We start from the raw sequence: 23,360 nt of genomic DNA on the forward strand, positions 1-23,360 counted from the left end.
CTCAGCCAAGCTCCCATGTTAAGGCTATACAAGATCAAATCACCATCAGCCCACCTATGTATAGTACTTGTAAGGTTTCGTTACTAATATTACTGCCATGTGGCCTAACTGAACCTTCTACTGTTGCACACACTGTTGAAATTACTGGGTATTTGATTAGTTACCTGCTCTTTTCACATAATAGGATAATAAGGAACCGGCACATAATGTAGTACTTGTAATCCTAAGAGTTACAGTATTATTGTAATTTTGCCATTGGAATATAACGATTTCCAGACGGTTAATCCGCAAAAGGTTAAGTGCACAGCTTAACTTGCGTAGTGGTGCAACGAAGAGAGACAATACTCGTATCTGTATGCTTCCGTGAGGTTACGGCTAGTCTTCGATTTCCGAGGGTTAGCGTGCGGCTGATTACCGAGCATCCACAGACTAGCCAGGATCTACATAATTGTTGGGTGGGGAGGAGATCTACAGGCGCGTGGAAAGTTGAACTAAGACAATACAATAGAAAGATACGGTCAAGACTGGCTTGACTCATTTGTAGAGCACTTTTGACATAGATCTTCTGATCATAGAACCCTGTGTCATTCGCAAAGCAAAAGAGAATCTCTTGCCAGGACTAACGCCGGCCAATTCGATCCGATACGATTACAGAGCGATTCACATAATATCTTCTGATAACAGTTACATAGTACAATGAAGTGAAAGGCAGTTGGCTAGTAGCATGTGTACAGATCAGCGACTTAGTGTCATAAGTACGTCAAGGGGTGTTTAAAGAGTACTATATTCTTGTTGAACTTGATACTATGAATAACTCGGGCTAGGGTCTGTGTACTGTAAGATTGAGTTGGGCCATTGCAACCATTCTGCCCAATGACTCCCGAGGTGGGATGTGATTGATTGTATTAGATACTGTCCCCCATCGCCAATTATCCATGTAGATCGATTCCAATGCAGCAGGACTGCAAAGAATGCAAGGATCACCAGTGCTTCTGGCTGTCGTTGCTTCAGCAAATACAGGTATTCGTCATCAACATCAAGACAAAATGCTATCGCAGCATCCAATCGTTGTCCGTTCTGCTGTTTTAGTGCTGAATGGAGAGAAAAGGACCGCTGCAGCGCGGATACGGCGTTGCAATACTTGGTGGCTGATGATAAGGAGACGTTTAAATCGATCATTCTGTCGAGCATAGCGGTTGCTTGTATTCCGTTCTCCATCGTGGGGAATGCGCATTTAATTTGTTGGAGGGTAGGCCCAAGTCCTGATTGCTCGATTGTGCTCCACGACCGTTTCGTGACAGCGTGAACATCACGATGTAGGGACAGATAGGTGATGAAGCGGTCAAGAACGGCACTGAAACTCTCTCTCGGACCTTGGAGACTATCACAGAGGACATGAACTCCAACAAAGGAGGAGAAGAGAAATAGCGGCACGCATGATTGTTCTGAAACCTCCTGTCTCTCCTCATAGAACAAGGTCAGCGCTCTTGTCTGGAGATTGGTGGCGAGTTGATGATATGGTTGCTGGAGAGAGGGAGGTTTGCTCAAATGGAGAGCAGAAAGAGCAAGAAGCTGATTCATCAAGTAGGGGACTCTGAGTGCATGGTCCAATGCTTGAGAGACAACACTCTCATCGGAGGGGTTGGTCGATGTGATGGTGTAACGATTTGTCACAAGATGATGATAAAGGGCGAAATGATTGAGATCGAATAGATCGCCCCTGCCTAGCGTATCACTGAAAGGCGTTAAAGCGGAGCTGACAGAGCTACCAGGGCCAAAAGATGGTAATGCCGGGCCTGGTTGGAAAGAGGAAGGAGAAAGACGGGAAGGCGACGGCGTGTGCACACTGGATGCTGCTTGGGAAGTGGACGGTTGATAACCATTGTTGATGTAGATACACATGGAAGCACGATCAGAAATCTTGCAGTTGGCGCAGATCGGTCGAGACTCGTCACACTTCATGTGTCGTTCCTTGCAAGCGCGACAGCCATTTCGAGACTTGCGGTGCGTTCTGCGGGGTTTAGTAAGCCTATCACTATCCGCGGGAGGCTTCTTAGGGGGGGCCATGGTGAGAATATGCTGTGCAGAATTGACTGATTGATAGCGTACAGTAGCGAGTGGGAGTGCGGTTGTTCAAAGAAGCAAGTCTAGTGCCGGGGGAAAGGGGAATACTCGTATTCTAGTCATTCTTTTGCACGTGATATAAGATAGGGTGAAAGCGAGAACTGGATCGGCCAAGCCGCAGCAGTTTCAACTAATTAGCGGTGCCGGTGACGCGCGCTACCCCCATATGGAGTCCGTATAGACCTGCTTTTTATTGGCCTTCGGTCAGTACCCATAGACGAAGCGTTTCGGAGAAGTCTATGATTGGGCAGTTGCACCGTGTTGATGCCTGCGCTGTCACTCGTCAGATTGCATGAGGTCACCAAGTGTTGCGTTGGACGTCGCCAGAGAAGCGAGGCATTCCAACTTCCTGATATGGCGTGCTAAAGCATTTCTGGTTGTAACCGCAACGGTTACATTAACAGATCTATCCTTGTCATTTACTTGAGATTTGGTTTTAAAGAGCTAGCCTCTTCTCGCTTTACTTTACTACAACTACAAGCCAGTCTCCAGCAAACCAAGCAACTTTTCTATTTAAGTTTCTGCCACTTAAGAAAGTTGAACAAAAAAGCTGCTTGGTGTGCTGGAAACTGGCTTGTGATTATGATGAACTAAGTAACTTTGCTACCATCCTCAACTGCTGCGGTTTTAACATCAGGTTCTCTAGTATCGCCTTCGCTGCAATAGTTACTTGCAACTTAGATAGCAGAACAGGAGGATAATAGCTACATCTAATTACAACGAAACAGGCTGCTTATGATTGACGCAAACCCGTGATTAAGTTTTCCCAGCAAAGGCTAGCCCCCATGTTCACCAGCTGGGATCCTAGTATCCAGGAACGGTAGCGGTAGCAGTAGCAGTTACGTAGACTGTGTGGAAGACAGTCTTGGCTGCACACTTCTTTCCGCTCTTAACCTTGGGAACCTTGGTAGGACGGGGCCGACGAGTGCGGTTCTTGCGACCAGTAGGCTTGGTAGTGGCAACATTGTCGGAAGCACCATCGTCGCAGTCCTCGCTATCACCATCAACGGGAGAGTCAATCTCGCCAGTCTTGGTGGTAGTAGGAACAGTGGGCTTGGTGACAACAGAGGAGGGCTCTTCAGCGACAGCGGATGAGACAGCCTTGGTGGGTTCGGAGAGAACATCGCTGACAGCAACGGGGACAGTGACAAAGGAGGGACGGGGAGCACTCTCAGGAAGAGCAGCAGACTCCTCGGCAGACTCCTCAATAGCCTTGGCGGTGGTCGGCTTGGCAGCAACAACAGTAGAGCTAGCAGCAGAGGGCTTGGCAACACCAGCATTGGCAGACTTGGTAGCAGCGGGCTGAGCAACTGCAGTAGAAGCCTTCGAAGCAGAGGCACCGGAGCCGGAGCCGGAGCCGCTACCATTTGACATGCAAGCGAAAGAGATCTTCTTAACGTCCGCAGCCTGGGCAGGACCATCCAGAGACCAAGCCATGTTGACGTAAGGCCAGCAGATACGACCATCAGACATGGTGACCATGTCACCAGCAACATAGGTATCATCCGAAGTGATGGCCTGGCCAATCTTCTTGCCCTTGCTGTCAACTGCCTGGAACTTGGTACCAGCGAACTTGCCACTGCAGCCCATGGCCTCGTTCTCACAGACAGGGTTGGAGATCTCCTCCCATGAGACCAGAGCAGTGGAAGCATCGAAGGTGGCAGCGTGTGCATTGGAGCAGTCGTTCGCACCGTCGGTGATCCAATTGACTTGGCTGTCACCGTCCTTGGCACCGACTTCAGAGGTGGCCTGCTCACCAACGAGAGTCTTCTTGTCAGACATGACAGCAATCGCGACGTTTCGGTTGGTGGTTCGCTGCTCGGAGTGGGTGTAGCCATCGCCCATCCACTCGTTGGCAGTCAGGTCGATAGCACCACGGGAGACCCAGGAGAAGATGTAAGAGTCGGAGCCAACAAAGCGAGCCAAAGAGCTGTAGGAACCACCCATTCCGCCCATGGGCTCGTTGCTCGCACCGTTGATGACATGCTCGTTGGAGAGCTTGACACCGTTGTTGCTCATACCTTGGGTCTCGGTGTTCAGCCAGATGGCTCCCTGATCTTCGGCGCAGATGGAGGCGAAAGGAGGTTCGTCGGCAGCCTCAAAGGCAATACCGGTGTTGTGGGAGCAGCCCCAAGAGGAGGATGCACCCTGGATCTCCTCAACCTTACCATCCGGGTTGATGTAGCGGATAGCATCACCGAAGTGACCAGAGGCAGAGCTGCTGTACGAGGTAACGACGATATAAGCAGCGTAATACCCAGCCTTCTCGGAGAAGACAAGATCACCGTTGATATCAGGAGATGCAAGAGCATCACCCGAGAAGCCGGAGCCACCGAGGAGGGTTCGGAAGGCCTGCTTCCCGTTGGTGTACTTGTACATAACGGGAAGAGGGTCCTTGGTTTCTCCAGAGACGATTTCGTTGGTAAGGACGGCGAAACCGTCGTTGTGAGCAACGAGACCACCGGCTTCCTTACCATCCTTGATCGTGACAGGAGTACCAACGGCAGCGAAGGTCTTGGGATCGACGCCCTGAATGTGTACGCCAGTACCACTGGCATCGAGGTAGGCGAGGAAAGCGGTTTTGCCATCTGGGGAGACGGCAAAGGGAGTTCGACGATGGTGGGGAAGCCCAGTCCAGTAAGCCTCCTTAACGGGGTTAAAGGAGCTTCCCAGAGTGAGAGTGTCGACGTGGTTCTCGAGCGACGAAGAAGTGAGTTGAGCAGCTGCCAGAGCCAGTCCGGCTGCAAAGGTGAGAAGACGCGACATTGTGAGGTTGGCTTTAAACGAGAGAATTGTCTTAAGAATATTGCTTGAAAGAATGTATGTAGTTGGTACAGAAAAGAGCGTAAAAAGCAAAGAAACGAATGTAATTGGACTAGACTCCAGGTCAGTTCAACAAAGCCAGCATCAAGTTGAAGGTATCTCTGCTTTGACTTCTCGAGCGAGATCATTTCTTTTAAACCGCCAAGATGTCCATCGACTCCTTCTACCGCTCTCCAGTCAATTACCTAATGTCCCCGGCCTTCCGAAAAGAGAATCCGCGGACAGAGACCGCGTATTGAATGAATCCAGTGTTGGGGGTAGCCTGAAACTGGTCCTCATTTTAAAATCATACGGGAAATGGATCGCGTGCTTGAGGAAGCCGAGTGGGAGAAACGGGTCGTCGGATGCATGATTCCTGCCTCATGGAAAGAACAACACAGCGACGACGGAACTACTTATTATATCCATTACACTATATATGGGTCTCGCTAGTTAAGTCTGTGTCATTTTATATATTTTAATTGACATCTTGACATCCATCAGATAACGTGCTAGAATAAAACTCTCTACGATTGATAAGTAGTTTATCCCACTTGGCTCCGCGCTTGGCGTTCGGCCTATTCTGTCCCGAGGTGCCGTACCGCCGATCACCGGGATGTCGCCCGATGACACATGAAACAGGATGTTTGGTCTTCAAATTTAAGCCTCGTTCCCAGACCACTTAAACGTTACTAGTGACTCCGCGCTTACAGCCCAAGCCCTGTCCTTTCCGGTGGGTTAAACCCGCCAATCAAGACCCTGGTAGCGGTCCCTTTCTAGACCCCAAGCTATTCCCTATTTTTCATGACTTTGCGATGGCGCCAAACGTACTTATACGCTGCCAAGTGAATGGTGTTTTTTCTAGTGCTTCAACTATCTACAAGTCTCTGGTAGACATTTCATTCGTTCTTTTTCGCGTCGATACTGTCACTCGTTATCCACTTTCGTTAATTTCTTCACACAATTCGTCATCATGCGTTTCGCCTCCACCATTAGTCTTGCAACTGCCGTTGCCACTACTGCAGCCCATTCCTTCGACTCAGCCCAGTCCGACCTTGACGGCTCGGTCTGGCAGTCCCTTTCGCCGCTCAACGCTCGGTCTTGGACCAGCGTTCCCCGTAACCGTCCCACGAAGCGACAGTCAGGATGGAACCCTCCCTCGAACCTCGCAGGTGCTCTCAAGGAAGTTTGGGACCACGAAGTCGAAACCTACACCGACGCTCTTGGCTTCAAAAACTATGGCTGGGATCAGGTCATTGCTGGAAAAGGCCAGCTCAATGTCTGTGTCCGATGGGAGTCGAGCGCTTCAGTCACTGCTGAGCAGCGTACCAAGGTTGCTGCTGCTCTGCAGGACTCTTATGCCAGCTGGATGAAGTGGGTTTCTGGCTGGGACAACTTCCCTTACGAAGATGTCAAGATTAATGTCGTCGGATGGGCTGTCAAAAACAAGAGCCTCCTCCAGGGCTCTACTGAGGGCCTGGACATTTACACCGACACCGACGCTGAAGGTATTCCCCAATGCTCCGAGAAGTGCGGTCGCTTCTTCCACCAGGACGGCGACTACAGCCAGTGCCCCGGTGGTGCTGAGCGACACTACGATAACTCCCTCTGGCTCACCGACGGTATGCAGGGCGGTGCTGGTGGTGATTGGGGTCAACGCATCGGTCGCGAATACTTCATGGAGCTCCTTGGCTCCAAGAACATTCACATCCTGCAGCACGAGATCGGACATACCTTTGCCCTTGACGATTTCTATGACTGGACCCCCACTGGCCAGGACAAATTCATCATGCTTGCTGGCTCTGCTGCTGAGGTCACTGACTTTGATGGTTGGATGCTTCGAAACTGGTGGTACGAGCTGTCCCGGGAGCGTGGCTGGCAATCCGGTGCGGGTACTAAGGCTGTCACTGCTAAGCCTACTACTTCTGCTGCTAAGCCTACTATTTCTGCTGCTAAGCCTACTACTTCTGCTGCTAAGCCTACTACTTCTAAGGCTACTGCCGCCAAGCCAACTACCACCATGAAGAAACCCGTTGTTGAGACTACCGCCGCCGAGGCTAACCCAAAGGGTGACTCTGCTGTCACTGCCGCTGCTTATGCTCAGTGTGGGGGCGGAGCTAGTTACACTGGCCCTACCAAGTGCGCTTCTGGCTTCAAGTGCACCAAGCACAACGAGTGGTACTCGCAGTGCATTTAAAGCACGCGTTCAGATCTCTGGAGATCCTGACTTCATCGTAGATTTATTTCCAGCAGCTGATAGTTTTGTTCCAAGTCGCTGTTGCGTCTCTAAACACATAATTATCTACCTACTCGTATCTTATCTTGTCTTCTGCCATGAACGCAGTTTGTCACCTTCATAAAAACACTGTAATTTCGGATTGATGCTACGACTTCTTAGCCTCACAGCTTAGTTGACATATGAATAGACTGGTGTGGTGCGCCTCACTAGACATTGCACTAGTCTGAAGGTCTGCGAATACTGCATTTGATGGATGTTCCTGGAACCACGGATTGAACTGACTGGGGAGACAGGACGATCCAGCCAATGTTAGCTCTGCATTTACTCAACTCGCCTTACCTGGGCTTCCAAGCCAGCCCCTTCAAACAGGTTACGCAGACACGGAATATGCCGTTAATGTCGTCTTACATCCTGAATTGGTAAGGTGGTTGGTGAGGCTCGGAGACCCCTTGCAAAGGGAAAGGGGTGAATGCCCAGACTTTCACGACACGATGAAAGGTGGAGCACGTAGCTTAAGAGATGAAATAATTTGATCGTCTTATGGACTAGGATTTAGACTACGCGTCCTAGGGCGCCCCAAGTCTTGGAGAACGGTTTTTCTGTCGCCCAGACCCGGTAGACCGGGCGCACAACGGCGTCGGTCTTTGGCTTGTGATTGTGGATTTCCTCGGAGGCTTTAAGTGGAGTTTCGGATCTTATCAATCGCCGACGCTTTTTGTCTCTGGGGCATCCCTTCCTGTAGTATCCGTATGTATCCGGAGAGCTAGCTAGATGACGTCAGTCTCTCGAGTCCCACTCCTTCAAACTTGACCAATAGCTGCTGCTTGATTTTACTATCGCAGATCTGACACGGACGCTACACTTTTCAAGTCTAGCGTCAGGTCTTTAGACTCTTAGGCGAAGTTACGGTCCGCAGAGACCATGCCAGAAGGCGCAACCCGGTTGAGAGCAAGTGGGGTCCATCTTGGGACGAGTTCTGGAACGTCGGGAATTTGATGAGGGTGATGTTGATGTCAGGTCATGGGGCGGCAAGTCTAACCAATTCCTGCTGGGAAAGGCAAGTATCTCCTAGCGAGGTGGAACCTGTCGATCAAAACCACTTGTTGGGTAACGTTACAAAATGTGAGGACGGGTCCACTTGACACGTGGGTTTAGCGCGCTCATGACGCGTTATGCGACTTGGGCTTCCCAAGCTGAGGACCTTACCCTATATTCAGAGCAAAACAAGTGCAAAATGATGGCTTGGGCTATCCCTCAGTGTATTTGACACATCATTATGTACCAATGGAATATGGACCATATTCTCCATGATTGATTGCTTGAAGGATATTCTGGAGGGTCACTGGAGGGTCACTGGTCATATAGTGTTTCTAACTCAGGCAAAGCGTGGACAACTCCAAAAAAGCCCAACACCACATAGCACTCAACTAATAACCCAGACCTTCGCAACACATATCCACACCAATAGACGTAACAGATTATTGCTTTCAATCAACCTGGTCTTCAACCTAGTTAAGCTTGGCACCAACACCATAAACCATTTCGCATGCGACACTATAGATAAGGAGCTTATCTTATCATACCTTATCGTATCTTATCGAGCTCGTATCTAATCGCCCATCATAACTGAAAGGCGCCATGTTCATGCCAAAGCATTAGACGAACAGGACCATAGTGCAGTAGTTAGACAAAGACGAATCTGTACATGCAATTAAGAAGCCGCTTCTCATTTTACGCGTCAGTTATTGCAGATCAAAGGTGGGAGACCAGGCGGCTGGTGGGGGTTAGTTGACCTTGTCGGCCCGACACCCACGAGGGTTGCCAGCCACATATATGTCACCAGCCACGCAAAGCTCACCAGCCCCGCAAAGCTCACCAGCCTCACCCGCCTGTTGGCGAAGAAGACGTCGCGGTCTCCTCGTTTCAAACATTCAAGGAATTCTGTATGTTACAATTACCACAGACCGAACTTTGTAAAGAATACAAAGTCCAAGAGGAAAGATACGCGTTATGTTACGATAGGACAATACTTATGTTCGGTCGGATTGCTGTTGGGCAGGCACTCGTCGAGAACAAGATGACAATCAATTATCCGCTTACTTTTCCCTTGACGGAATGCCTCACACATTCAATCTGCACGTACAAAGTACAAGAAGACATAAGAGTACCAAGCTATATAGATCTAGGCTAGGCATCATAAGCGTCAAGCCGACCTATACAGACATGTCAAGTTGGTACTGAAGTAGCGAATTGATTGAGAATGAAGAGATGCGAGCGAGAGTGTATGATACAAAACAACCAATATCCTTCATCCGTCCAAATATTGCTCGGTCAGTGCCCGTTCTTCTCCAACCTCAAGAGAACCTCCAGCTGCGCGATCCTCTCGTCGCGCTGTCCGATCGTCTCCTCCTGGTCCGTGACCCTCGCGCTGACCTCTGCGATGCTCCCTTCAAGACGCTCGCGGATATGCCTCATTCGGATGTCGTGCTCGGCCCGGTGGATATGACCGGCGTAACTCGGAAACTCCTGCATGATGGTTTCCTCAGTCAATGCGAGGCTTGGTTCACGGCTTGCTCTTGCATCGGGAGGAAACAACCCCTGAGCGGCAGTTGGGACAGCGGGTGGTGCCATTTCGGGTGTGGCTTCTCGATCGTCGGGGAATGATCCCTCAGAGGCAGTGCGACATGATGCTGGTGAGTTGTTCATGGGCTGCCGGGAGCCGGCAAGCTGATCTTTGAATGGAATAACTTCGCCAAGGGCGTTGGGGCGCATCTCCCTGATATCAGCGTTCTCGAACTTGTTCTGGGCGCGCTTTGCCCAGTTTGTAAGACGGATAGTCGTGAACGGCCATCGGGGGTTCGTCAAAACGGCCACAATGTCGCGATGGCGCTTTCAGGGCGGTATCGGTGTCGGTATCGTTGATCGAGGGATCGGGGTATCGGATCTGCCGGGATCTGCTTGTTAAAAGGTCAGTTGAGCGCTTTTGGCGTAAGACGGGAGGGGAGATGTTCGTACCGTTCATTGTTGTCCATCACGCCGACGATGTCGACCCAAGACACAAGGCGACCACGATCAGTGCCAGCCTTGCCACAAACATGGTTGGCAAGCTTCTGTGTGGATGGAGCGGTGATCAGGCGCTTCTTCCACCAAACCCATTCTTCGTACTCCTCATCAGATATGGGTCGCCCCCGGGAAGTAAAGGCCTGGCGGTAAAGGAGGTTCCAAAGGAGATCGTTATGGATGAAACGTCGTTGGACACTAAGGTCCTTGTACCTCCCCTCCAAATCCCACCCCGGGAGGGCTCGTTGTGATGTGGTTGCTAAGGCGGGCTGCCCGCCGCTCTGAATGTCAAAGTGAAGTAATTCAACCAAGAGCGAGTGAACGGCGATGTTGCCTTCGGGTCGGCGTGTCGCTCATGATTGTAGGTGTCTGACTCATGGTGGCCTGGGCATTATCGCCGGTGAAGTGTGAAGATGAAAGAATGAAGAAATTGAAAAGAGGAGAGGAGGAGAGGAGGAGAGGAGAGGAGAGGAGAGATGAGGAGAGAAGATTTTGCATCTCTTCCTTATGCTGGTCCCCACTTTTATCTAAAGCAAAGAATATCACAGAATTATCATCAGCTTGCACTTAGCTGCCAGTGCAAGGCAACTGCAACCAATTATACTGCTTAGCCTCCCTTTTAACGCGCTATCCTTTTGGCCCTACTAAAACTTAAACACTGTTCATTTCACCGTTCCTTTACTGGTCCCCTCATTTACAATTGCCTCACGAAGTCACCTTCGTGATGACACAATTGGCGCTCCATACTGCTTAGCCTAGTACATTTCACTTAGGAGGTGTAGAGACCAATGTCAGTAGAAGAGAAGAAGAAGACCAGGAAGAGACCAGAAAGAAAAGGAGTTCTCAACACCTGTCCGCATCTGACGTACTCAAGAGTCATAGGGGGAAAGGCACTGCTGGGGTAGCGTTGGAGGATTGTGGCTAATTGCTTCAGTGACCCTTTTACTGTATACGCGTATTGGCTTAATTGAGCGAGGCTGTCTAGACCCTGAACCCTGCCACTACACGCATACTAGCTTGGGCAGTGCAACGCTAGGACTGTTACCAGCATCGGACATCCGCGGCATATGAAATGTCCGCAGTTGGGGCTTTACTAAGTGCGCACCGCACTTAAGCGCCAAGCCTTGTCATCTCCCGTTGTTGCCTGATTAGATCAGCACCAATCTACCGGTAATCCTTCAAGTCCGCTGGGAGAATGTTCCATTTGGGCAATGGCTGTCCACAAAAATTTGTGACAGACTCCAAGTGATTTCTTCTATAGGAATATTGTACATACGCTTTGTGTCGACTATGAGCACCTGACTTCCAGTCACTCGACCCTCGGCACAAGCCAAAGCCTTAATAAAACCCTGCGATCTTAACGAGCCTTAACGAGCCTTAACGAACCTGGTAGTCGGCTCTCGGCACCCACCTAGCAATATGGCTGTTTCAGATGAGCACCCGTGCCCCTCGAACTACTCCATTGTCTATTGTATCGGATCGAACCATTCGTGGAGGAATCAGAGATGAAAGTGAAATGAGAGAAGTACCAAGGTCTCGAACGGTCGACAGTTGTACTTCGTATTCTAGATTGTTTGTAAATTCTTCAAGCTAGACAAAGCTTAATGACAAGTTTACGGTAGATGCTTTCTTGCTTTATATAACTAGGACATATCTCGCTTTATGCTATAGCTGTATCACTCATTCACTCTTTTTCTATTCTCCCATTCGTTTTCCAACTTCTTCACAAGGGATCTGGCATTCTCTTTTTCACCACATTCGTTTGACCAATATTTACATCGCGCTTCTTCGCTATGCGTCTGCTCAATGCCTTCGTAGCCATTGCGGCAATTATCCCATCAGCCCTCGCTGCTTTGCCAACCGTAGCTGAAGGCTTCGCCTCCAGCACCACAGGTGGCAAAGGTGGCCAGGTCGTTCGTCCCAAGAACAATCAGGAGCTTGCCAATTATCTCAAGGATAACACTGCTCGTATCATTTACTTGGAGCGAACCTTTGACTTTAAGGGCTCTGAAGGATCTGCGACTGAGACTGGCTGCGCCCCTTGGGGTACTGGCGCCAACTGCCAGCTATCTATCAACAAGAACAACTGGTGCACCAACTATGAGCCAGGTGCTAAGAAAGTTACTGTCAAGTATGACAAGGCTGGTCTGAACCCTCTCATGGTTGGATCAAACAAGAGCATCATCGGTGTCGGCTCCAAGGGTGTTATCAAAGGCAAGGGTCTTCGTCTCGCCAATGGCGTCAAGAATGTGATTATCCAAAACATCCACATCACCGACCTCAACCCAAGTCTGGTCTGGGGTGGCGACGCCATTACTCTTGATGGAACGGACAACATCTGGATTGATCACTGTACCACTTCCCTCATCGGTCGTCAGCATATTGTTCTTGGCACTGGTGCCAGTGGTCGCGTTTCTATTACTAACAACAAGATTGATGGCCTCAGCAACTGGTCTGCTAGCTGCAACACCTACCACTACTGGGCCATCTTGTTCCTTGGAAAGAGCGATGTAAGTCCACACCTTCATATAAACGATAAAGTTGGATCTTTTACTAACAACTCACAGATGGTCACCTTCAAGGGTAACTACATGTACCACATCTCTGGTCGTGCTCCTAAGGTTTCCGGCAACACCCTTCTCCACGTGGTTAACAACTACTTCTACGATATCTTCGACCATGCTTTCGAGATTGAGGAGAACGGCCAAGTTCTCGCCGAAGGAAACATCTTCCAGAATGTCAAGAACCCTCTCAAGACTGGCACCAAGGGACGTCTCTTCACTGTTCCTACCGCTGGCTCAGCTGGTGTCTGCAAAGCTGCCCTCGGTCGTGCTTGTCAGATGAACTCCTTTGGAAGCTCTGGCACTTTCCCTGGCGATGACACTGGCTTCCTCGGTAACTTCAAGGGCAAGACTATTGCTTCTGCTGCTTCAGCTCAGAGCGCTAAGAATGCGATGACCAAGGCGGGTTTTGGTGTTGCTTAAATACCATATGAACATGTAAATATCTAGTATTACCCTTTTCTTCTTGGTGGTTGGATTGTTATTTGTAAATATATTAAAAAGCACTGCAGCGCAGGCAGATTAAGTATTTAGCTATTAGACATAAAGAACCTCTGCTCGGACGTATTGTCCAAGTAGTGTCTTTCCAAATCGGTATTTCGCAGCATTCACATCGTTTGATTGAAATCTCATCTTCCAGCTAACCCTCGACGCAATTAACGCGCAAACAACACCCAAACGGCCTCCCAACATGGAATTGTCATCTTTAGGGTGTAGCCAAACTAGCAAAACAGCGAGACAAACCTTGCACCTAGAGCTCAAACATTGCTTCAGTCACGAGGTAAAGCGCCGTAAGCTGCTTTTATTGTGCTACCAAGAAATCAGCCCCGAAGTTCCCAATCCAGCCAATCATTTCAAGGTAAGCCACCATCGACATAAAGACCAAATCAGAGTCTAAATCCGCCAACGGAAGGTCAACAATTAGTTTCTCGTGATCCTGTGACCGTAGTTTGTCTTATTTTCAAAAGAGAAGAAAGCTGACTCTTGATAGACTGTTTATATATGTGATACAAACACTAACCCTTCATCAATCTACACGTATCTTCTTCTGCTATGGAGGGCGAGATGATTCAACCGTAACGTATCTTCAATCTGGTGGTGGAACCTCAGTAGCAAAAAGATTGAGCCCAAAAGGCGAGTTCCAACAACGACGATGTCACTCGTAGCTTGTCACCCACTGCATATATCAGGTAATCCATCAGGTCATGCACTAAAACATGTCTCAACTCAGTCTACCGATACCTCCATCTCTCGCGACCCAACTAGTACGATTTAGTTCGCTGGCTTGGACCCTTATTTCCATATTGGAAGACATGGGCTTGGGGTCAGGGATATGAGCAAGCGCCTGGCTCAGATTAAGGGTAATGTGGCTCGTGTACGGCTTTAACTTTCCGATGAGCTCGGTAACTATGAGATGAGGGCCAGAGAGGTCGACTTGATGGTCAAAAACGAGCGACTAGCTTTAGAAGCTACTCCGTATAATAAAATCCTGCAAAGAAATTTAGCGCCGTTGGGAGAATCATCAACGGCAGTGGTTTTGACTCTCCCAATGTCGGAGGACGACATGGAAGTTGCAAGGTTGTCGAAGGCGAATAGCTGATCTGTTCAGCCTCGATGTGACACTGAGCCGGCTACCTTGTTCATCTCAGCTGATGTCATGTTGCGAGCTCCGGACAAGGCATCTATCAAAGGTTTGACAATAACACACCAGTAGATATTCACGAAAGTCAAACTGTCAAGAGTTGACATCCTGAATACGATCCAAGATTGTCTTTAGAACTTTCGAAATGTCAATGCTCGCGACCGGATGTGTCATGTTGGCGTCTCTCATTTGTAGGATTTGCGAAATTAGTTATCCCTACTCATCAACTAAATATCGAAAATTTCTCAACCATATGGTGTCCGTTCCAGTGTGACAATAGTGATACTTTACTATTTGGGCTCGCTCCTCGATTTTCGAAGTGGCATAGACGTGAACACGCACGCTTTCACTTGGTTCGGTGACTAGGTCGTGGATTGGTTGTTGTACTTGGACTTAGTGGTAGCCTCGGGTCCCATTGTTATCGGAGTCACTCCCGTCGCTTGTTCCTGACAATTGTTGTATGATCGCCTGTCATGGTATAGGAATTGTGAGGGAAATTGGGCTAGGAGACGCTTTGGCTGTGGGGAGCATTTCATGAGACAATGTTGCCACGGCGAAAGGCTCCTCTGAGTGTGCGCTTGACGACTAGATGTTTGGAAATCAAGATAGTGACAGTGGGCGAAAAGGAAGGCACAGCGATGATGGGGTGTCTTGTGGCCGTCAGAGCTTCGACACGATCCAGAAGGAGTTCGCTGAGAAGAGTCCCCAGCGTGGCGGTACGGATAAGATGAAGCCCGATGACCCTCACCTTGATGGGTCTAGCACCGTCTCCACTTCACTTCTCCCTCGGAAAGGCCCTCTCCGAGCTTAACGATGAGAAGATCGTCACAGCACAGGCCTTAGCTATGACTGCCTACAGTACATCTGGGTACGCAAACTAAGCTAGCCGTTCGAGACCGGATGTGCAGTGGCGAAAGCACTGATTCGACTTGCTGGGGTAGCCAGTAAAAACTAAGATGATGCAAACAAGCCTTGAACAGGTGGCGAAGGGGGTGCTGAGATGCATTGGAGGATCTATTAGGCCCAGCAGCTTTCTAAGGGAGTTAAGATAGTAGCTAATTGAATAAATCTTTATTTGTTTTTATCTATACAACTGTTATGTTGAAAACCTTCTACGTCATTTAACCATTATTGCTCTTAGAGCTGTTTATTAATCGGTCTAACGGCAGAAAGACTTTAGGCCTGTGCGATTCAGAGACACCAGTGGCTTGCAATGAAACGTGTAGTAGGCGCAATCTATTAGAGTTCAGCCACACACAAAGGCGAATTGGGAAAGGATCAGGGACAGGCAGACGATTGGAGTGGGAAGCCACTCCGATGTAGACTTTTAGTGACAGTGAGTAGGGTGGGGGAAAGGAAGCGTTGTAACTGTGCTAAATCAAGCATCTTAAATTGTCGGGACTGAAGCTGTATCGAAAGAATTGTAATCGACTTGTCGGATCGCGACAACCGTTTTTTCATCCACGATAAAAATGATAGGTCATTTGTACCAATCTAGATCGCTTTTACAAAGATCGATGAAGATTTCCGCTCCATAATCGATGGCACTGCATGCGCTTGGCGAGTCAGGGGAGATGAGTACCGATGGAAATCGGCTTACGACATGGGAGCTAATGAGTTTAGCCCAACGTGAATGGCTGTTAGCCAGTCACTAAACCGAACCCGCGCTACACTATGATCTAATCGGCATAAGCTTTGGGAAGTTCCGAGAACATGGGCGGGATACAATATCGGCCTTGTCTACTCAAGGACTAGTCCACACACCACTGAAGAGAGTAAGTGTTTCCATCGAGCAGTAGTAGGCGACGATGGAACAGACTTACATTAGTGCATCCTCCTGAACAAAAGTTCAGCAAGTTTTGCGCGGGATAAAGAAAGGGTCGCCTCCTTTCGATTTCTGTCGTTACCCACAGATCAACTTTCTTTTCTTCTTTTCTTTTTCTTTTTGCATCACCTTTGGCCCATCATGCCGGTTTCCGAACACCGGCCGTCATTCCTTATCGAGGCATGGACCCTCTATGGCATTGGTACCTCCATCATTTTCGCCCGATTTGCAGTGCGTTTCAAGACGGTCGGGTTCCGCGGATTACAGGGCGATGACTTCTTCTCCGCTCTGGTACTGCTTTTCTACACAGTAGATGCCTTTACCGTGCATTTAATCTGTATGTATATCGACGAATTTGATGAGCCACATACTGAGTCTTTCTAGATTATTTAGGCACGAATATCGAAGGCGGAGCCGCAGCGCAGACACACAGTACGTCGAACCGAAAGCGATAACGAGTATAGGATAACATGCTGATGTTTACGAAGCCTTGACCGCGGACGAGCTCGACCAATATATCAAGGGTTCCAAACTGCAACTTGCAGCCTGGTATGCTTACACGGCATTGATTTGGTGCCTTAAGGGTACAATGTTGTGTTTCTTTTCTCGCATGACGATTGGTACATGGCACAACGTATTCGTCAAATCAGTCTCTATCATTTCTGCTGTCTCATATGCCGCCGTCTTTCTCACAGTATGGTCTTCAGCCACGACGTAGCGAGCTTTGCTGATGGGATATTAGATTACCTTTGGATGTTTTCCATATCAACATAACTGGCAGTAGGTCTAGATCTCTGGATATTATGTTCTTTGCTAATCTGCTGTAGGGTTCTGCCACAGCCCCCATGTTTGTACAACAACTCTCCCATTTGAAAGGTTACTGACACACAGAACAGCAAAATGTACCTTGAAGATGCAGAACTTCCTGGTCACTACCGTACTTAACGTCATGTTAGTAATAACCACAATGGGCTACATTTCCAACCTCTAACCATTGTAGGACTGACGCTCTCATCCTTTGTATTCCTCTGCCTCTTCTCTGGAAACTCCAAGTTCCCTTGCGCAAGTGAGTATTAACACTGAATTGATATTAATTTACAATCTTTTAACACGTTGTAGGAAATTTGTCATCGGTCTTCTCCTGTCCTCTGGCGCCTTCGTCATTGCAGCAGCCATTACTCGCGTTGTCCTCACCCTTTCCGCCAACCCTTCTGCTCTAACGATCAACTCATGGGGCGTACGTGAGACAATCGTCGGAATCCTCACTGTAAACATCCCGATCCTCCGACCACTATTCACGAAAGCTTTCTGGACCGGCCAGTCTTTGACAGAGATCAGTTCCTCGTATCGAGCAACAGGTCGATCTCGGGGTACTCGTCCCGACGGAACTACAGACTTGGGCCCTTACGAGCTTACACCAAGTATCAATGAAGGAGGCAAGCCAAGTGATAGGGGAAGCCAGGATTCCATTATCCCAAAGAATATAAAACTGGCTGATATTGTTGTCTCAAAGTCGTACAATGTCACGCACGACAATGGCATTGAGAATGGTTCCTGGTACGGTGATCGCAACGGAGCGTCCAAGGCTTCCGTGCACGCTGAATCATCGGTTTAAAAGTATGTCTCTTTGTAATAGTATACACCTTAGACTTGATATAAATCAATAGCGCTGATGCGCCATCCATAATTCACCACATACGTTCTGTATCGCCTTGTATCGTGTCTTGGTCCAGTACAAAGCTTAACGCTGCAGCAAGACTCCTAAACAAAGAGGATAAGCTACGGATCCACACAACTGCGGCAAAAGGTAAACACTGGAATCTGGCTTAAGGAGAACAAGGCAACCCTCGGTAAGCCACAAGAGGAACGTACTTATGTCCTCTATCGCCAAGAGCGACAAAACCGAACCGATGTTGATTAATATGCACGAACTGGTGCAGGGTCACCACTAGTACCCACGGACACCATTAGCGTCCGAACCTTCTCTCTTCCTTGGCTATTATTCTTTGCAGTGGTGTTGATGGGATATGAATGCTCGTCCGCTGCCGCGTGAGGTGTGCGATGACAGACATCAAACAACAGCATCATTTCCCTTGCCAACTGCCTACTGCCTACGACATTCACAAAGTCTTAGCTCATCTTGGTCACCTTTTGCACTTCCGTCCATTATTCCGGCTTACATCCTCGAGTCATATCTGACATTAGTCACATTTAGTTGTCTCGAATCACAACGTAAGTCGATGATCAGTGAACGAGGTCCATGAAGTACGCTTCTTATCTACTGCTGTATTAGATCTGCCTCGATATGTCAGAGCTGGTCCGGAGACGACGTGAGTCGTGAGGTGCCATGCCCGGATGTGAAGGCGACTACTCTCAGTTTCATCCAACCCAAATACGATTGATCATGTCCCGAGGTCGATCGTTAACACACATGAGCACAATCTCGTTCACTCCGGTCTCCTCCGAAAGAACAATGTAAGAACCCCAGTCCTACTCGCGTCTGACAAGATAGGCAATGGTACCATCAACAGAAACATCATACAGCAGATGGATGAGAAGATCGACAAAAAAGATCAACCCCATGACTGTCAGTACGATCGTCCTCGATTCCTAACGATTCTGTTGGTCGTGAAGACGGCGGATTTCGCGTCTCATAAGACTGATCTCCTCGAATACTCCATTTCGGTCGTCAACAACTTATCTGGGAGTGTTGCGAAAAGGATGCAGCCTAGATCTACCCCAATGGACTGCCGGATAACCTTTCGACATCCCCACAGACTAGATTCAAGCATTTATATTCTTCTTCGTACATTGATCGTGTGCTTGCCTACATAAATCTTGAAGCCGATTGGACCTATACCACCCACTTGCTCTTCTTCGTGTGCGCTAGATCGCCCGACATCTATTTGCTGCTGTTAAAATATTTTGACGCAGAATTGGGGACTTTCCAGCGGATTGGGATTGTTCATGTTTGGGACAGACTACCAGTGGAAGAGGTTCTTGAGGGAGATACAAGGAAAGAGAATTTGCCATGTGTGAGGTATGAGGATGGTTTACATTTTGTTCGAATCAGTTAAGGCGGTAGCAACAAGAACGGGCAAGTTGAGGGGCCTATAGGGCTATATCTAAGAAACGAGTTGTCGTGCTGACGATAATGAATGGGGTCTCAAGAGCCTTGTGGCTAAATGTTTCTGAACAGATTTGCTGCCTAAAAGGAATAATTGTTATGCGTAAGGGTCAAGCCGATGGACCAACATATTTGTAACCAACACGCGCCAAGAGCACTTAGAAAGATGCGGAAACCCCGTTTCGTCTGGTTCTTTTGTAAATTACGCTTTGCAGGGGTTACTACATACCCGGGTGGAGATACATTTCTCTTGTTGGCAGTGTGGATCAGACCAGGTGTCGGAGTCACGAATAAAAGCGAGTCATACCACGCAAATAACTGTCGGATGATTACCAGAGATTGACCTCCCGACTTCTTCTCAAGATCTGCGCCAGAAGCCAGTCCAGCAACTATCACAAAAATGAAGCCTGCTGTTGCTATCGTTCTCCTGCAATCCTCAATTGTCAATGGTGCCATCTACGACACCCTTTTCCCAACAGCAAAGCCAACTACCTCAGACAACGACGTCGATTGCATGTTCGAAGACTTCTACCCCATCTTCTCAGCCCTAACCCCAAATGGCAGTCTGTCAACGGCTCTTTTGTCCTATGGCGATGAGCTAATCAAAGACTGTCCCTTGACCGACGTGGACGTCATGGGCTTGCCAACATGTCCATATCCAGCGCTGCCAGACTGGTGCGCCTTTAGTGATCACGTACCCACTACTCTACTACCTGCTTGGTCATCTTATGGAAGCTCAGCTTCGTCGTGGTGGTCAGAAAACAGTTCATACGCTGTGAAATATGCCCATGTTTGTAAGAAGAAGTGGTTCAACGCTATGATCGGGGTGGTGTATGGTTCTGTTCGACTGAACAATACGATCCATTGGGGTGAATGCTATGCCCAAGGCCAGGCTCAGGCCACTATGGGCGACAAGATCGAAGCAACATCGACACTCACTACAGAAGCAACAACTGGAATGAGGGCTACATCAACAGCGCCGAAGGAGACCCAACAACCGTCGGGTATCACGGAAGGAAATACCGAAAAGGCTCGAGAAAGTACAACTGAGGACCACAGCGAGGAATCAAAAGGATTTCAGATTCTAGCCCGAGGAGCCGATGTTTGGCTCATGGTTGGAGGGGGACTTGTCGCTGCTATCGTAAGCGCTGCTCTGTAAACTTAAACCTGAAAGACCAATTGGTGAATTTATAATAACTCGGTACATGTCTGTGTTTCTCTAAAATATCATCTGTGTGTCCACGGCGGTCAACCGAGTGGGCTTTCGGGACGACTATTGAATCCTGACAAGACTTCGACGTGTACAAGATGCTGCCTAAGTGAGAGACTAATACCAAGCCCGATCATCCGTAATTATTTGTCAAAACTGGATCCACCTAGAATTCACACCTTCTCAACAAGGCTAAAGGATATTGAACCAACACAAATACAACCCTGCAGTTCACAACCAACGACAGGCGTTTCTGAGCTTCCCCACTGATACTAGACAATAATTGGCGAGGCACGGACTTGTCCGGGGAACCCATGATCCCGAAAACCCTGATATAACCTCTAAACCTGACCATTGAATGACGGGTCTTAAACATGAGCTTGTAGAAGTGATAAGATGATGATACTAAGGACCAGTGTATAGAAGAAAAAGGGCAAGCCGAACCAAAAGCCTTGTAATTTTACACCTTTCCAAAATAGACTTGCCAAGATGGGACTTCCAAGCATTTGCCCTGCTGTATCAAAGACACCAATAATGCTGTTTAGTCGTGCAACTTCGTCTTGATGCACGAGACTTGTCATTAAACTTCGCAAGAATGAGAATAATCCCCACCCCAAAGAGTTCAGTGTGAGGAAAAGAACTAATGCCCCTAACGTAGGAGACAAAGCTATTCCTAGAAAGCTGCCAGCGAGGAAGACTGCACTGATACGGCATAATATGAGGTCTGCTCGGGAAGATCCTAATCGTTTTCGGTAGAAGGTATTGAATCGAGGCAGTATGAAAAGGGCGAAGAGGACAATGAGACCAGAGCGAACCGAAATGATTACAGTCGCTCTCGAAAGTGATGTGTTGTAACGAGTCGAGATGTACTGCAGCAGAATATCTCGGTGGAGGAACAGCATATGGACGACGAAGGACGAGGCAGCTACTAAGACACGCTTATCGGATGTCAGGATGGCAATTGAGCTTGAAATAGCTCTAAGCAACTTGACATGTCGGGGAGGACTTTGTTCAAGGATCGTATCGGCACTTGATGGGGAGGGTGGAGCTGTGGAAACTGGGCCACGAAGCTCGAGAGTCTCGGGCAGAAAGTAGAGTATCAGAATACTGATGAGCTCGACTACCAAGCCGAGGACCATCGGGTACCAAGGACTCCGGATCATCAATCCGGCGCTCAAAAGGGGACCAAGAAATTGAGTAATAATGGCAGCTGCTTGAACTCGGAAGAAGACGGAAATCCTGGTACAAAATGTCAGTGCCGTGACATTACGATAATAAAGGCAACATGCCTTTTGTCCTCTGGAACTACGTCAGAAACTACTGTGTAGATAAGCGCTGTTGCGACAGTGACACTGCCACCAAGGACAGTGTGAAATGCTGATAGCCATGACCACTCTAGAGCTACAGCTCCATCAAAAAGGCAGATGAGTTGGACAAACGCGTACTTGACAAGCAAAGCACAAGTGAGGAGCAATAAAACTGGCTTTCGACCACGGAAATCTGCCACATACGCCCAAGGCACTGAAAACGCAAGCACTATCATGGTTGTTAGCAAGGTGCAGTGGGACGTCATGGGGCCGGTAGAGGAGCTCACTGCCTATGCCGTCCAAAGCAAGCTGCCAGCCTTTGAGCATAGCTACTTCGCCTTGTATCACATCATTTTTGCATAGCTTCTCATCTATCTGACCGTTCCGATGGTCGCCAATCAAGCTAGGATTATGTTTTTCATAGTACAAGCGACAGTAGATCTGTTCAAAGACGCGGGTCTGGGCCGGAACTATCAACTCATATCCAATATCTAAAAAGACCACGTAGAACAATAACAAAATGATTACGCGTCTTTGACGGGATGTGCCTTGCGAGTGACTTAAGGCAGCGTCGGAGGCGGGTGGAAGTAATGCAGTCTGCTCCGATTGCGGCATTGTGTGTTACTGAAGGATTATGGTTACCCGTGGTGTAGGACTTGCAGGGATTGAAAACGTGGTGGCCTGAATATGTTAGGACAAGCTGACACTCACGTGATCATGTGAAAGCTTAGAACACAATTTCCCACAAGAATTGCGAATGCACTACACAGGGTAGGTTACGCCACTATGGAGTGCGACTACATGTATTACATGAGAAGTTGAAATTATCACTTGCTCCAGATGCATTATCAGTCCCAGCTCCAAAAATCTCACAAGTACAAGAGATAAAAAAGGCAAGAAGCAATCATGCTTCCAATCCGAGCAGCTGGAAGCATTGGGCTGACTGGTTGGCAACGCTAGTCTCGGTTTCGGCACGGCAGCGTCCGAATAAGGGTCCGTGTTTTAGACTTTCATTCCGCGTTTTATCAATATGGAGTTGATCCGTGCTCAGTAAGCACCCCAGTACATCATCTCGTTGAATCTAGCCATATTCTACGTATTTTGCGAAATACATATCCAAACGAGATCTTACACTATGAACGTTTTAAAGTCCATATGCCAAGTGTTATAATACTTTTGTTCAAACTGAGCTGCGTTTTGCAATGTCTTGCCTTTCTCTAAGCTACATTTTTCAACCTGAAACGCATGATTCACAATCGCGCTATTCGCTACCATTTCCCTAATCGTTCCAATCCGTCATATATCAATCGTCTTGATACACCTGAGCGCTTAGTTTCACTTGGCAGGGAAATAACGGGAGATGTTTCAGCTACTCGGGGTCTGCTAGTGACACATCTACTGATGAGATGCCCGGCAATGCGTACTCAATAAAACAACACTCTCGATCACACAAACGCGACAGA

General features: G+C 48.4%; 8 protein-coding genes across 8 annotated transcripts; 4 read left to right on the forward strand and 4 right to left on the reverse strand.

Moving 5' to 3' along the window:
* Positions 1-791: 791 nt before the first annotated feature.
* B0J16DRAFT_343460 (uncharacterized protein) lies at positions 792-2,120 on the reverse strand. Its single transcript, XM_046128041.1, has one exon. It carries the CDS (start codon positions 2,065-2,067, stop codon positions 805-807), a length of 1,263 nt encoding a protein of 420 aa, XP_045980702.1. The 5' UTR covers positions 2,068-2,120; the 3' UTR covers positions 792-804.
* Positions 2,121-2,647: 527 nt separating this feature from the next.
* B0J16DRAFT_343461 (uncharacterized protein) lies at positions 2,648-5,180 on the reverse strand. Its single transcript, XM_046128042.1, has one exon. It carries the CDS (start codon positions 4,888-4,890, stop codon positions 2,929-2,931), a length of 1,962 nt encoding a protein of 653 aa, XP_045980703.1. The 5' UTR covers positions 4,891-5,180; the 3' UTR covers positions 2,648-2,928.
* A 600-nt stretch (positions 5,181-5,780) lies between these two features.
* Positions 5,781-7,397, forward strand: B0J16DRAFT_147363 (uncharacterized protein). Its single transcript, XM_046121991.1, has one exon. The coding sequence runs from the start codon at positions 5,900-5,902 to the stop codon at positions 7,121-7,123; it is 1,224 nt and encodes a 407-aa protein (XP_045980704.1). The 5' UTR covers positions 5,781-5,899; the 3' UTR covers positions 7,124-7,397.
* A 2,099-nt stretch (positions 7,398-9,496) lies between these two features.
* Positions 9,497-11,292, reverse strand: B0J16DRAFT_400459 (uncharacterized protein; the record flags this gene model as incomplete). Its single annotated transcript, XM_046132514.1, has 4 exons — positions 9,497-9,976; positions 10,011-10,119; positions 10,181-10,506; positions 11,239-11,292. 4 exons carry the CDS (start codon positions 11,290-11,292, stop codon positions 9,497-9,499), a joined length of 969 nt encoding a protein of 322 aa, XP_045980705.1.
* Positions 11,293-12,018: 726 nt separating this feature from the next.
* Positions 12,019-13,209, forward strand: B0J16DRAFT_271156 (pectin lyase fold/virulence factor; the record flags this gene model as incomplete). Its single annotated transcript, XM_046123570.1, has 2 exons — positions 12,019-12,735; positions 12,793-13,209. 2 exons carry the CDS (start codon positions 12,019-12,021, stop codon positions 13,207-13,209), a joined length of 1,134 nt encoding a protein of 377 aa, XP_045980706.1.
* Positions 13,210-16,341: 3,132 nt separating this feature from the next.
* B0J16DRAFT_363252 (uncharacterized protein) lies at positions 16,342-17,946 on the forward strand. Its single transcript, XM_046129861.1, has 8 exons — positions 16,342-16,590; positions 16,638-16,685; positions 16,742-16,947; positions 16,996-17,033; positions 17,081-17,100; positions 17,150-17,204; positions 17,254-17,319; positions 17,373-17,946. Exons 1-8 carry the CDS (start codon positions 16,395-16,397, stop codon positions 17,866-17,868), a joined length of 1,125 nt encoding a protein of 374 aa, XP_045980707.1. The 5' UTR covers positions 16,342-16,394; the 3' UTR covers positions 17,869-17,946.
* A 1,778-nt stretch (positions 17,947-19,724) lies between these two features.
* B0J16DRAFT_343471 (uncharacterized protein) lies at positions 19,725-20,581 on the forward strand. The gene has a single exon (XM_046128043.1). The coding sequence runs from the start codon at positions 19,781-19,783 to the stop codon at positions 20,537-20,539; it is 759 nt and encodes a 252-aa protein (XP_045980708.1). The 5' UTR covers positions 19,725-19,780; the 3' UTR covers positions 20,540-20,581.
* B0J16DRAFT_288345 (major facilitator superfamily domain-containing protein) lies at positions 20,578-22,532 on the reverse strand. Its single transcript, XM_046124173.1, has 3 exons — positions 22,185-22,532; positions 21,880-22,126; positions 20,578-21,829 (listed from the first exon to the last, which is right to left on the reverse strand). The coding sequence occupies exons 1-3, from the start codon at positions 22,510-22,512 to the stop codon at positions 20,959-20,961; spliced, it is 1,446 nt and encodes a 481-aa protein (XP_045980709.1). The 5' UTR covers positions 22,513-22,532; the 3' UTR covers positions 20,578-20,958.
* Between the last annotated feature and the right edge of the window lie 828 nt (positions 22,533-23,360).

Source organism: Fusarium flagelliforme (genome assembly GCF_020744385.1).
Source record: "Fusarium flagelliforme strain FIESC 12 MPI-CAGE-AA-0113 chromosome Unknown B0J16scaffold_5, whole genome shotgun sequence".
Classification (NCBI taxonomy): domain Eukaryota; kingdom Fungi; phylum Ascomycota; class Sordariomycetes; order Hypocreales; family Nectriaceae; genus Fusarium; species Fusarium flagelliforme.